Genomic DNA, 15,003 nt, shown 5'->3' with positions numbered 1-15,003 from the left:
TGTTGCCTCTTCCCAGCTAGCCAGTATGACTAGCAAGTCAAAAATAGCAACTGTTCTTTAAACAATTTCCAAGTGAGAAGTATGGGGAATGAGTCATTCATAAACTATTGGGGCAATTATAACCTGGTTGCACTTCACAGTGTAGACTGGACTGCTACACATTTATGGTTGTTACTATGTGTAGGGAACAGCACTTTGGCTAGTCGGCTAGAGAAGAAATATCCCTGTTGAAGGCTCATAGGAACATGTAGATGTTGGTTTTTCAACCCTTCATCTACAGGGATAGACTTTACCAGTAAAGGATTGTGCTCGTTCTGAAGACGGGATCTGGCCATAACCAGAGAGGAGTCCCCATTAAATCAAGATTGGCTGAAGTGCTCAAGGAGTTACTTAGGTAAGAGCTTTAGTATATGTACGTGTGTGGAAGAAAAACAGCCCACCCTGATCTTAGCTCAGTCTTATAATTACTGCTGAATGTCTTGCAAAGGGAAATTGACCCACACTACCAATTAACTCCTCCTAACCTTAAAGCCAGTTTAAGGCAAGGTACGTGTCTGTACTGAGCCTTGTTTAAACAGCCATTGTCTGCTCACATTTGGCCCCAAACTGTTTGTAAAAACTTTTACACAATGTCAAGACTGGCATGTTTCCATGATTTTTTACATTCTAACATTATAAAATAAATTAAATTAATGGAGATATCCCATCTCCTAGAACTGGAAGGGACCTTGAAAGATCATTGAGTCCAGCCCCCTGCCTTCACTAGCAGGACCAAGTACTGATTTTGCCCCAGATCCCTAAGTGGCCCCCTCAAGGATTGAACTCACAACCCTGGGCTTAGTAGGCCAATGCTCAAACCACTGAGCTATCCCTCCCCCTCATTAAAAGGTGCAGCATAGTGCTACTGCAGGAGAACCAGATGACTCTACTCTGAGTGAAACCTGAAAAATGTATAGAGAACAGCAAAAACTAGTTTTAATCTTTTAATGATTTACAATTATTTTTAACAGTGCAGAGCATTAAAAAATGTAAACTGCAAATATCTTTCAATGGCAGCCTAGACATTTTTTTAAAATTCAGTCCCATCAAACATAATATTTAACTTGTGTGTATTCAGTTATACTGGCTGACAGTTATTTTTTCATGTGATAGAGCCAACACAGCTAAGCGTGAAGTGAACTCTAGTCTGGCAGACTCCTTTCTTAATGGTGACTTACAATCCAGGAAGACCCCATCTTGATATTCACATACCACAGTGTGATAGCGTGTTCAGCCCTGGCCCCAAGGAACCTGAAAACTTTTTCTGGTGTCAGACACCAACATAGACCCTCCTGCTGTCTTTGAGTTGCTTTTTCAGAGTATAACAGTATTCTAAGAGTGCTTACCTACCTTGGAACCTGAGTGCAATCTGCCAACGTGATAGCCATCCATTTGGCTCTTGTGCCGAGTGCTAACCCCTGAGACATGAAAGATACTAAGGCACCAAATAAGCATAACAGTTTTTACAAAACCTGATGATTAGAAATATTTTCAGGACTAAGATTCAGTGCAGAGGGCTCTCCTTTTTTGAGGGGACTATTGACACAAGATCTTTACAATGCCATAAAGGAACTTGTAATTAAACAGGTTCATTTCACTGTCCATGCTGCTTAAACTGAAGAAATTAAGTTTACTTGTTAGTGTCATCTTAGATTAAAATGGAAATCTTCCCAATATCTTTAATACAGTACCTGTACCTGCTTTAAAAATAAAAAAAGACTAGTCTTTCTCCTTTTCAGTTAAAAACCTAATAGTATTAAATATGGTAGTGGGGAAAACGTCATTAAGACATGGATTTAGCAGTACTATTATCAGTGTTACTCTAGCTGGGCAAGGAAATAAGGATTCTGGCTCCATCCCACTGTTACCAGTTAAAAACTATCTCAGGGCATTCAGAAATATCTCCTTCACTGCCACTCACCCATTTATTACTTTAATTTAAGAATATGTAATTGGAACAATATTTTGAGGGACACTTTTCCCAAACAAGCTATAGGTGAGTGTTAGAGCTGAATAAGTAACATGCACAAAGAATGCAGTTGACAAAACGTTGTTTTTCTGTTCAAGAATGGTTTAAATATGAGAACTCTATATTCACTGAAAACTCATTAATTTCTGTATCGAACAACTGAGTCTATGGTCTGTTTAAATGTGCATTTCATTATGTTTAAGTCAACAGTATTGTTTTGTTGACTTGTATCTAAGTAGCCACTCCATCACAAAGCATAGGTTTAACAGTCCAAAACTTGAATTTGGTGCATAACAGCTGTTTCTAAGGCATATTAGCAGTAGTAAAGTTTAAATCTTTGTGGAACGTATGAATCGCCTGCATGCGGTCAAACTGAGGTTTCCTTTTCATTGTCCAAATAGTCATTCAAAACCTTCCATTATTTGCCCAACTCTACCACTAAGGCACATCGGTCCTGACAGTAAGAGTTATGAAGAAAGGCCACATATCAATAATGAACTTTTTCTTTCTGCTGCTATTCCCTAGAGTGGATGTGGCACCAACTGCGGGGGGGAGACTGAGGAAATAAGTGAAAGCAGCTATTCAGTAAGTGCCTGCATTTGCCTCAAGAGGTTTGATGAATATGATTAGCAAAAAGATGTAAAGGACTAGCATACACATTCACTCAGACCAGAAATCACCCCTTCAGTGCTGCCCAGAACCAAGAAGTCCCCTTTTAATAGAAGTTATTTTACCTGGATACGAAGAACAACCATAAAGCCATGTTGCCACTTAATCTTCTTGTAAGCAGACTTGCTCCTGCGGATGGGATAGTTGTACAAGTTGCATGGTTCATTATGGACTAAATTCCCCCTCCACTGAAGCAGCAGGAAATGGGTTACAACACAAGTGCTTTCTCTAACAAATCACACAGGGGTTGTTCCTGAGAGTCCTACTCTAAATTCCTTTCTTAAAGCCCTTAGCACAGATGCACCATGACAAGCAGCCTCTATTAGTTAAAACCTGAATGACTAATTCAGCAAGAGGACCTGCATTTCAGCTCACCCTGTAGATGTACTTTTCCCTCTTGTAATCAAACTTGGATTACACCATTAAATCCTGGCTGAATGTACATTCTATAATTAAACAGGGTCACTATCTTCCTGAAAGTATATTTTCTCCCATGTAACGAGACGGCAGGCACAGAAGAATCTCCAGAGGTTGAGAATGACACCTTGGTCAAAGGGGTTCTCTGACTCACAGTGTCGGAGGTAGGAGATGCGATGGTGTGACATGAACTCCCAGGTGGTTGTATTACATGAGACCAGGTATAAGTGTGAAACCAGCAGCAGCAGCACTACAATGGTGAATATGGCTATCACGAGGAAGGACAGGAGAAGGAAGATGTTGTGCTGCAGCCACTCCCAAGACTGTTCGAAATAAAGGCCTGACCTTTCAATTAAAAGAGAAACATAGTTTAGTCAAACTGGGTTAGATACAGAACTGAAGTTACATTAATCAAATCATCAGCTTGACTTACAAATACTGCACTCCTGACTCACATGCTGGTAATATTTCTGCAGTGTTTTACAGCTTCAAAGCACTGTATACACTTTGCCAGCAGCTGCAGTCCCAAGACTCAAAACAAAGTTAAGTTCTAAATACACTGGAACAGAGATCGGAAGAAGATCTTGGACATTTATACTGCTGTAAAAAATATGTTCTCCTGACAATTAGAGAGTCGCCTGGCACTGCAGGGGAAGAGCTGCATGAGTAGAATGCCAGGAGCCACTAACAGAATATGGTTTTTGGGACTTTCACTTGCCTGCCATTTATAAATATAGGCTGCACAATAATTAATGAGGAAAAGTTAAACAGTAACCAACAATGCAAAATGACTTTATATCCATTTAGTTTAAGTTTACAGCTAAGCCTGTTACAACCCAAAATATCAAACTGCATAACTAATCACCTCAGTTCTGTCAACTGAATCAACAGTACATCACTGTTGAAAGTCCCCCAATGCTCGTACAAAGTGGAAAGAATGGCAGCTGACTATAAATGCAATATACTTACTGCCAGATGCCAAAGCCTGCTCCCCTGTTTTTCCAGAAGTTTTGATGTTGCTGTCACCTCTGGAAAAGCCAAGGTTGTATTGCAAGTAAGACTATCTGCCCCTCATTTATCCGGGAGTGTCTGTCCAATATATCTGGTTTTAAGTGCTGTAGCTCAGGTAACTGTTTGTGATAATTTAATTAAGTCAAATCAAATTTCCAGCTCTTCAACTGATCCCCCATTCTATAATTACCTTGGCCGTCTGCTCCCACTGCCTGAATGGACTCAGGCTTTTTAAGTGTTTTAAGGCAGTTATTCTCAACCAGGGGTATGTGTATTCCTGGGGGTGCACAGAGGGCTTCCGGGGGTACATCAACTCATCTATAGATATTTACCTAGTTTTACAATAGGCTACATAAAAAGCACTAGCGAAGTCAGTACAGACGCTTCCCGACTTACGCAAGCGTTCCGGAACGCCTTGCGTAAGTTGAATTTTGCGTAAATCGGGGATATATACCCAACAATTACACCAAAAAAAAAAAAAAGCTTATGGAACTTACGGAACTTTTTCCGTAAGTGCGGGTTTGCGTAAGTCAGGGTTGTATAACCCAGGGAGCGTCTGTACAAACTAAAATTTCATACAGACAATCACTTGTTTATACTGCTTTATATATATATATATATATATGCTGTACACTGAAGTGTAAATACAATATTTATATTACAGTTGATTTATTTTATAAGTGTATAGCAGGGGTGGCCAACCTGAGCCTGAGAAGGAGCCAGAATTTACCAATGTACATTGCCAAAGAGCCACAGTAATACGTCAGCAGCTCCCCTGCCCCGTTCCCAGCGCCTCCCGCCCACTGATCAGCACCTCCCAATCAGCTGTTTTGTGGCATGCAGGAGGCTGGGGGGGTAGGAGCAAGGGCATGGCAGGCTATGGGGAGGGGGCGGGGCCTGTGGCAGAGCCAGGGGATTGAGCAGTGAGCACCCCCCCGGCACATTGGAAAGTTGGCGCCTGTAGCGCCAGACCCGCAGTCGGTGCCTATACAAGGAGCTGCATATTAACTTCTGAAGAGCCACATATTGGCCTCCCGTGGTGTATAGTAAAAATTAGAAAGTAAACAATTTTTCAGTAATAGCGTGCTGTGACACTTGTATTTTTATGTCTGATTTTGTAAGTAAGTAGTTTAAGTAAGGTGAAACTTGGGGTATGCAAGGCAAATCAGACTCCTGAAAGGGGTACAGTAGTCTGGAAAGGTTGAGAGCCACTGTTTTAAGGAACACCCCACCCTATTCCTTAAGTAGCTATGTTACTCCTCAGTGGCAATAATCAGAGTGGTGCTGTGAGAAAAGCTGGTTACAGTGTGCAGGCAAAGAGAGAACATATCACGTTAACTCCAGCCATTGCTATCTTGCTCTACCCAAACCATTCAGTGGGATTTTGGAATGTCCAGCTCTCATCAAAACTCTCCAAGACCTCAAATACAAACTGTCCCTGCCAAAGGCTGCTACTTAAAGTACTTACCATGCAACATGAAAGGACCACAAGAGAACCACAAGCTGCACAGCCAGGTAGACTATAAAGAGTGGATGATTCCTCTCTCCTACACAGTTCTCAATCCAGGGACAGTGATGGTCATAACGACGTACACAGTGCCGACACAGCTGGCAGTGCTTGGCTCGCATTGGTTGCTGTGGAATAAGCAGATGATACTGTTAGTCTACCCAGATCCAATGCCCTATTTCATAGAAAATAGCTGGGAAGTCATCCAGATCAATCCTGCAAAGTGAGACAGTTCCCTCTACTCTCCCTTCAAAAGCAGTTATTTTAATAATATTTGTATAATGCCTTACACAGGAGATTATCATCCCCCTTTTACAGATGGGAAAACTGAGGTTAAATGACTTGCTCGTGGCTGGTACTTTGCTATAAAACTTCCCTTAACTAGCTACAGAATAAAGCTGCAAACACATAAGGGAAGGTATTAGCTGAATCAAGAGCTCAATACAGTTAGCTGTGGATATTTAAGAAAAAGGTGACCAAAGTCTGACAGTGAAAAACTAGGGCACCTGCCATTCACGGGAATGTTTTGAGTGTATACAAGGAAAGGTTTGGGGGGGGGTGTCTTGTCTTCAGGGGCATGTGGATGAGAGGGTAGAAGAGAAGTATCCACTCTTACCCTGATATGGGGAGAAGGGCTAATTTTAGGATTAATGGGGAGGTATGGTTGGGGAAGGGATCATGGCAACAGGTGACATGCCCCCTTATTGCGGTACATATATGCTCTGCCAGTCTCTTATCTATTTCAGCAACAAGCTGGCTGATAGCTCCTTCTGCTGGTCAGTGGTCAGATATTTACTTAAGCTGGAACAACCACCCTGGATTGTATAAAACTGACCGAGACTGCGACTGAAAATAGGCATTTCTGGGCTTCAGGGATGCATATTCAAGAACTAATCTAATTGGAGGATGAAGGAGAAAAAAGAGCAAACTATGCTTTCTACACTTAAAACTAGCTTTTCTTTGCTCCTAAGCATCTAAACAAGCTCATACCTGCTAGCAATCTGCTCATGCTACACCTTACACCCAGATGAACTCTACACTTTGACTTTACTAAGACACTTTCAAATGAAGTATTTGAAGATGTGGTGAGGCCTTAGCTGACATGGCAACAAGGAGGCAGGAAGCAGGGTTTTCCCCAGCGTGGAGTAAGAAGAGAACAGTACTTTGTGAACTGCCAGGGATATATGTATTAATCTTAAAAATTAACAGTTTCCCATTTTAAAATGTTTAGTTACACACTCTGCTCGAGTCACCTTTCATCTCAGGATTGTACCTGAATCAAAGTTTCTAACTCTGTCTGCTCCTGCCTTGGCTTTTTACATCAAGATAATACTGTAAGTTTACAAGAAATGAGTGATGCCTCCAACCAGTCCAGCAGCTGAGTGATGGCTAAGCATAACAAAAGACAGGAAGCCAGATGAGCCCCAGCTCACCAAGCAATCACCCTAGTCCCTTGACCAACTAGGGTGACCAGATAAAAAATGTGAAGAATCGGGACGGGGGTGGGGGGTAATAGGTGCCTATAAGAAAAATTCCCAAATATCAGGACTGTCCCTATAAAATCAGGACATCTGGTCACCCTATGACCAACTGCTGCACACACATACCTTCAGCATGCAGTATCCACAGCGCCGCAGCCAAACATTGCTTGGAAATTGAGGCATCATTACGCTTTGCTCTTCATTCATCCCTACCTACAAAAAGGTGATAAGAGAAAAGAGGGGACCTAAGACCATGTCAAAATGCCAAGCTAGGGGTGATTCCCAGTTTGTACATACATCCCCACACTAGCATGAGTATAAATAGTAGCACAGCCATATAATACAAGCAGCAGCAGAAAAGGCACAGTTTAGCAGGGCAGAGTACAAACCTGCCTGAAACTGGTATTTGGCATGACTACTATTTATACTTGCACTAACTCGATAAGAGCTAGTGCAAGTACACGTATGTGAGCTGGGAATCACACTTGTAGCTCATAGTGTAGACATAGCCTGGTCTACACTATGACTTTAATTCGGATTTAGCAGCGTTAAATCGAATTAACCCTGCACCCGTCCACACAGCGGAGCCATTTATTTCGAAATAAAGGGCTCTTGAAATCGATTTCTGTACTCCACCCCGACGAGCGGAGTAGCGCCCAAATCGATTTTGTCAATTCGAATTAGGGTTAGTGTGGCCGCAATTCGATGGTATTGGCCTCCGGGAGCTGTCCCAGAGTGCACCATTGTGACCGCTCTGGACAGCAATCTGAACTCGCATGCACTGGCCAGGTAGACAGGAAAAGCCCCAGGAAAATTTGAATTTCATTTCCTGTTTGCCCAGCGTGGAGAGCACAGGTGACCACAGATACCTCAGCTCATCAGCACAGGTAACCATGCAGGCTGATAATCGAAAAAGAGCACCAGCATGGACCGCACGGGAGGTACTGGATCTGATCGCTATATGGGGAGAGGATTCAGTGCTAGCAGAACTTCGTTCGAAAAGACGAAATGCCAAAACTTTTGAAAAAATCTCCAAGGGCATGATGGAGAGAGGCCACAATAGGGACTCAGATCAGTGCCGCGTGAAAGTCAAGGAGCTCAGACAAGCCTATCAAAAAACAAAGGAGGCAAACGGTCGCTCCGGGTCAGAGCCGCGGACATGCCGCTTCTACGCCGAGCTGCATGCAATTCTAGGGGGGGGCCGCCACCACTACCCCACCTGTGACCGTGGATTCCGGGTCGGGGATAGTCTCATCAGCTACACCTGAGGATTCTGCGGATGGGGAAGGAGGAGGAGGAGGAGGAGGACGAGCTTGCAGAGAGCACCCAGCACTCCGTTCTCCCCAACGGGCAGGATCTTTTTCTCAGCCTGACTGAAGTACCCTCCCAAGCCAGTAGCCAAGACCATGACCCCATGGAAGGGACCTCAGGTGAGTTTACCTTTTAAAATATAAAACATGGTTTAAAAGCAAGTGTTTTTTAATGATTAATTTGCCCTGAGGACTTGGAATGCATTCGCGGCCAGTACAGCTACTGGAAAAGTCTGTTAACGTGTCTGGGGATGGAGCGGAAATCCTCCAGGGACATCTCCATGAAGCTCTCCTGGAGGTACTCCAAAAGCCTTGCCACAAGGTTTCTGGGCAGTGCAGCCTTATTCCGTCCTCCATGGTAGGACACTTGACCACGCCATGCTTGCAGCAAGTAATCTGGTATCATTGCCTGACAAAGCCTGGCAGCGTATGGTCCCGGTGTTTGCTGGCATTCAAGCAACATCCGTTCTTTATCTTGCTGTGTAATCCTCAGGAGAGTGATATCGCTCATGGTAACCTGGTTGAAATACGGGAACTTAATTAAGGGGACAGAGGTGGCCGTTCCTACTGGGCTGTTTGCCTGTGGCTGAAAAGAAATCCTTCCCTGCAGTTAGCCAAGCACGGGGGGGTGGGGGGGGAATTGGCCCTGAGCTTTTCGCGTTTGGCTAGCAGGGATCTTCCCTGTTACCAGCCATGCGGTCGGGGGAGGGGTACATTGATCATCCCAGGGAATTCATGGCGGGAGGGAGGGGCGGGGGGGTTAGTTTGGTTTCTGCAGGGATCTTCCCTGATACCTGCCACGCGGTGGGGGGAGGGATAAAGCGATCATCCCAGAGAATTGGATGGTGGGGGGGTTAGTTTGTTTTCTGCTGCTGAAGGTTAACAGGAAAACCGCAGCAGTCAACAGGCTTTGCTTGGTATGTGGGAAAGGAGGGCGCAGAAGCCGAAAGACAATGGCTTACCATGGCTGCCTGCAAGCTGAATTCTGTTGCCCGGACCTGCGTCTGTGATCTCTAACACCAAAGCCACAGGCACTCAATATTAAGATGGAAAATGCGACCTTGTACTGAAATCACATGTGCTATGTAATGTGAATAGTGTTTTTCACCATGAAAGAGTATAAGCATTGTTCCGTAAAATGTATCAGTTTAAAAACTTCTCTCCTTTCTTTCAACCCTCCCTCCAGCAGGTGCAAATTTTTCAAGCCTCCCTCCTCCGTCCCGAAGGCTATCTCAGATAAGGCGGCGTAGAAAGAGGATGCGAGACGACATGTTCACAGAAATAATGGAATCCACCCGCAATGAAAGAGCTCATTTGAATGAGTGGAAGGACACTGTATCTAAATTTAGGAAAGATGCCAGTGAACGTGAGGTCTTGAGGGACGCTCGAGATGAGAGGTGGCAGGCTGCAACGCTGGGGCTGCTGCGTGAGCAAACGGACATGCTCCGGCGTCTGGTGGAGCTTCAGGAACAGCAGCAGGATGACAGAGTGCCGCTGCAGCCGCTGTATAACCTCCCTCACCATGTTCCATATCCCCCTCACCCAGACGTGTAAGAACGCGGGGGGGGGGAGGCTCCGTGCACCCTCCCACTCCACCCCAGTGGACAGCCCAACCAAAAGGCTGTCATTATATTGAATTTGTTCAGTGGCCTTTTACTTCCCTCCTATCCTCCTCCCAAACCTCACCCAGATTACCTTCTTGGTTCTCTCCCTATGTTTATAATCACTTAATAAAGAATACATGATTTTTAAACGATAGTGACTTTATTTCCTTTGAAAGAAAGCTGGGGGAAGGGGGAGGGTGGGTTGCTTACAGAGAATGAATGAGTCAATAAAGGGGGCTGGTTTTCATGAAGGGAGAAACAAACAGAAATTTCACACTGTAGCCTGGCCAGTCATGAAACTGGTTTTCAAAGCTTCTCTGATGCACAGCGCTTCCTGGTGTGTTCTTCTAATCGCCCTGGTGTCTGGCTGCGCGTAATCAGCAGCCAGGCGATTTGCCTCAGCCTCCCACAGCAAGCAGAAATAACAATGGGGAGATTTCTTTGGCTGAGGTCAGAGCGAGTTAGTAACGATCGCCAGCGACCTTTTAAACGGCCAAATGCACATTCTACCACCATTCTGCACTTGCTCAGCCTGTAGTTAAACAGCTCCTGACTCCTGTCCAGGCTGCCTGTGTATGGCTTCATGAGCCATGGCATTAAGGGGTAGGCTGGGTCTCCAAGAATAACTATTGGCATTTCAACATCCCCAACGGTCATTTTCTGGTCCGGGAAGTAAGTCCCTTGCTGCAGCCCTTTAAACAGAGTAGTGTTCCTGAAGACGCAAGCATCATGAACCCTTCCCGGCCAGCCCGCGTTGATGTTGGTGAAACGTCCCTTGTGATCCACAAGTGCTTGCAGCACCATTGAAAAGTACCCCTTGCGGTTTATGTACTGGGTACCCTGGTGCTCCGGTGCCAAGATAGGGATGTGGGTTCCATCTATCGCCCCACCACAGTTAGGGAATCCCATTGCAGCAAAGCCATCCACTATGACCTGCACATCTCCCAGAGTCACTAGCTTGTGTAGCAGCACCTCAGTGATTGCTTTGGCTACTTGCATCACAGCAGCCCCCACAGTAGATTTGCCCACTCCAAATTGATTCCCGACTGACCGGTAGCTGTCTGGCGTTGCAAGCTTCCACAGGGCTATTGCCACTCGCTTCTCAACTGTGAGGGCTGCTCTCATCCTGGTATTCTGGCGCTTCAGGGCAGGGGAAAGCAAGTCACAAAGTTCCATGAAAGTGCCCTTACGCATGCGAAAGTTCCGCAGCCACTGGGAATCGTCCCACACCTGCAACACTATGCGGTCCCACCAGTCTGTGCTTGTTTCCCGGGCCCAGAATCGGCGTTCCATGCCTATAACCTGCCCCATTAACAGCATGATCTCCAAAGCACCGGATCCCGCGGTTCGACAGAATTCCATGTCTATATCCTCATCACTCTCGTCGCCGCGCTGCTGTAGCCTGCTCCTCGCCGCCTGGTTTTCCAGGTTCTTGTTCAGCATAAACTGCACGATAAGGCGCGAGGTATTTACAATGTTCATGACTGCTGTCTTGAGCTGAGCGGGCTCCATGCTTGCCGTGGTATGGCGTCTGCACTGTTCACCCAGGAAAAAGGCGCGAAACGGTTGTCTGCCGTTGCTTCCTGGAGAGGGGGGAGGATATACCCAGAACCACCCGCGACAATGTTTTTGGCCCCATCATGCATTGGGATCTCAACCCAGAATTCCAATGGGCGGAGGAGACTGTGGGAACTATGGGATAGCTACCCACAGTGCAACGCTCCAGAAATCGACGCTAGCCCCGGTACATGGACGCACACCGCCGAATTAATGTGCTTAGTGTGGCCGCATACAATCGAATTTATACAATCTGTTTCCCAAATTCGAATTATATAAATTCAGATTAATCCCGTAGTGTAGACATACCCTAAGGATGAGCAGTAAGGTTGATTTGTACTCCAGACTCTGGAGAGAGGGATGTAAAGTGTCTCAGACAACTCTCTCACAGTTTAGGAACATTAAACATAGAGAACAATTCCTTGAGAAGTACAGAAGCTGTTAAGAAACAAAGGACATAGACCCAACACAGTGTATGACAACCTCAGCAATGCAAAGAATCCCATGAAATCCTACTTAATACACGATACACACACATAATTGTTCAGAGAGTGGGGCTATTTTAGCCATTGACAACCAGACAGTGTGTGGAGACAGAATGAAAGCTTTGGCATGGAGCCACATAGGATATAAGTAGTAATAAGACTACTCTATCTGCCTCAAAATACAGGGGAAATGCATTTGCGTATAAGCAGTGCTAGTTGTTATAAACACAGACCAAAATTCACTTAAGTTTTGGATGATTAAAGTGATAATGGATATTAAATTGCTTGTACAAGGCAAGAGAAGGTGTCCAAGCATGTTAAAGAAGGATAAATATAAAATACCTGGGAGATATTTCCTTCTAGTTAAAGCACTCATCTGATTTTTGTACAAATCGATCTTTCAAGAGGGATACAGTAACAGAACAATTACCTTGTTCAGTAAATAGAGTTGTAAGGAGTACTTTCCTTCCAGCTTGCACCTCTATCCTGGTTTTCATATGCACAGCAATTGGCAGTAGTGAGGGAACATAAGGCAGCTATCTGTTCTACAGAGAACTGTAGCAACTGAGACAAGTGAAGGCATCCGCTCAGTAAAACAAAGTGGGAGAGCATGTGGGTGCTAGGTGAAATTCAGAAGGGGGCATGGTATGATAAATGCACCTAGCAACATTTGTGCAATTCCTGAGGCTCACTTTATAGAACCTAAACTCCGTGACTGCTTCTGCTTTTGTACACATTTTAAGAGTCCTCTATCCTAAATGTCAAAACAGTTTATATTGCATATTCTTATCTAGTATGTTGCAAAGAAAAACAAAATCTACAGGTTTTATAACCAGGAAGGTTGGTTCCCACGTTCCTTCATTCAGTCAACTATGATTCATGCTAACAGAATGATTTACCTTCTCTTCCTCATCAGACTCAATGAAGCCTGGATCCATGAGAGACACTACAAAGTACAGCAAGACAGAGCAGAGAACCAGTAAGACAAATATCAGTGGCTGCAGCAACTCTCCATGCTCTTCCTGCTTTCGCAGATCTGAAAGAGGCCACCATAGAAGGAGTAAGTCCATGTGAAATGTTTACGGCAACAAGTTATTCTCCTTGACCTTATTAGCTATGGGATTCAAAGTGGGGCTGAATTCTATATCAACCGTGGGAAGTATGCCTCAACTGCTCAGGAAGTCGGGACCCAACACGGCTGTCCCCTCTGTAAGGGGAACTGACTATTTACAAAGAGCCCTTACAACATACTTAAGAGATCAGCAAACAGCTTCCCCCCATTGATTTGCAAGTCCTTCCCCAAACTCTACCTGTACTTCAATCTCTCTTCACCTTCTCCTGCTGTTCTGCAGTGTGCTGTATATAACTATTCTAGAATTATTATGATAGCTGCATTTCAAACGTGCCCATCACTGCAGCATCTAGGTGCCAGAGTAAGATTCGGGGCCATAAAGAATCCAGTAAAAACAGTATTTATATATTAAGAGATTAATAGTAATTATGTTAAGCATTATATTAATCAAATACCACAAAAGGTACTTTTTATTATAACCCCCTATGGTTTATAGGTTTTCCATTATACTGTGTGACTAGATTTGATTGTAAACTCCTTGGAATAGGCACCAGGTCTTCTCAAATACCAACCCCCCAAGCAATAGGAGTGAGGTTTCCCCTCTAACCAGGTAGGGCAGGGATCTAGTTGCATTGGGTGGGGATATAGCAGTATCCTATGCTCACTTCCCCAGCTTGGAGGTAATTTTTTTCCTGCCAGATATGATGGTGCACTATTGCCAACTTCAAGTGTCCAAAAATCACAAGTCTGGCTCCATCAAAACATATTTTTTTAAATCTCTTATTTTAAGGTAATGAACGAGGGTGGCTTTCTGGTTTTTGAGTCTTCAGAGTTCATATTTTCATGTTATTCTTCTAGCCTATGAGGGCCAAACACTGTTTAAAAATGAAAGCTGTGATTCTCACAGTCACATGACTCCAGGCAATGGGGCTGTAAGAAAAGCAGCCAATAGGTGAGCTTTGCACTAATAATCATTAATAATCCTGAGCTGGCTAAACTGGGTGAGCTGGAGGGGGGCCAAAAAAGGCAAGTTCATGGCAGCAGCCAGGCCCCCCCGTCCGAGGTGCTGGCGACTTCAGCCTGTGGCCCCGGGGTCCGAAGGGCTCATGTCCGGTGCTTAGGGAGCGGCTCTCCCCCGGCGAGGGAAATCCCAGGGGCCCGATGGCGGCAGCGAGGAATTCTCCGGGTCTCACCTGTGCGATGCAGGAAGAGCGCCAGAGTGACGCCCCAGCTGAGCCCCGTGTGCGCCGCCCTCACCAGGTAGCCGCCGCCCCATGCAGCCCCCTGCCGCATCGCCCCAACCCGGGAGGGGGCGGCCTCAGCACCCCGGCTCCCAACCCGGAAGGGCGGCCCTAGACCGGGCCCAGCCGCGCCTCTGGGCAGGGTGAGGAGCGAGGATTGGCCGGGTGGTTGCCATGGCAGAAGGGGTGGGGCTTGAGCGGGGGGGGGGCGTGATTATTAAACCGGATTAACAGTTGTGGAGCCGCGCTGCCAGGACCGCTACAGGCTGGGGACCGACTGGCTAAGCAGCAGTTCTGCAGGAAAGGACCCGGGGATTACAGTGAATGAGAAGCTGGATATGAGTCAGCAGTGTGCCCTTGTTGCCAAGAAGGCTAACGGCATATTGGGCTGCATTGGTAGGAGTATTGCCAGCAGATCAAGGGAAGTGATTATTCCCCTCTATTTGGCACTGGTGAGGCCACATCTGGAGTATTGCATCCAGTTTTGGGCCCCCCCCCCCACTACAGAAAGGATGTGGACAAATTGGAGAGAGTCCAGCGGAGGGCAGCGAAAATGATCAGGGAGCTGGGGCACATGATTTATGAGGAGAGGCTGAGGGAACTGGGCTTATTTAGTCTGCAGAAGAGAAGAGTGAGGGAGG

General features: G+C 45.5%; 1 protein-coding gene across 1 annotated transcript; it reads right to left on the bottom strand.

The window, feature by feature from the left end:
• Nucleotides 1-3,033: 3,033 nt before the first annotated feature.
• On the bottom strand, nucleotides 3,034-14,414 carry ZDHHC12 (zinc finger DHHC-type palmitoyltransferase 12). Its single transcript, XM_065418923.1, has 5 exons — nucleotides 14,315-14,414; nucleotides 12,949-13,085; nucleotides 7,220-7,306; nucleotides 5,574-5,740; nucleotides 3,034-3,439 (listed from the first exon to the last, which is right to left on the bottom strand). The coding sequence occupies exons 1-5, from the start codon at nucleotides 14,412-14,414 to the stop codon at nucleotides 3,130-3,132; spliced, it is 801 nt and encodes a 266-aa protein (XP_065274995.1). The 3' UTR covers nucleotides 3,034-3,129.
• Nucleotides 14,415-15,003: the final 589 nt, after the last annotated feature.

Source organism: Emys orbicularis, chromosome 18, assembly GCF_028017835.1.
Source record: "Emys orbicularis isolate rEmyOrb1 chromosome 18, rEmyOrb1.hap1, whole genome shotgun sequence".
Classification (NCBI taxonomy): Eukaryota; Metazoa; Chordata; order Testudines; family Emydidae; genus Emys; species Emys orbicularis.
Note: the sequence above shows the minus strand (reverse complement) of the source record. Positions and strands in the feature narration are given on the sequence as shown.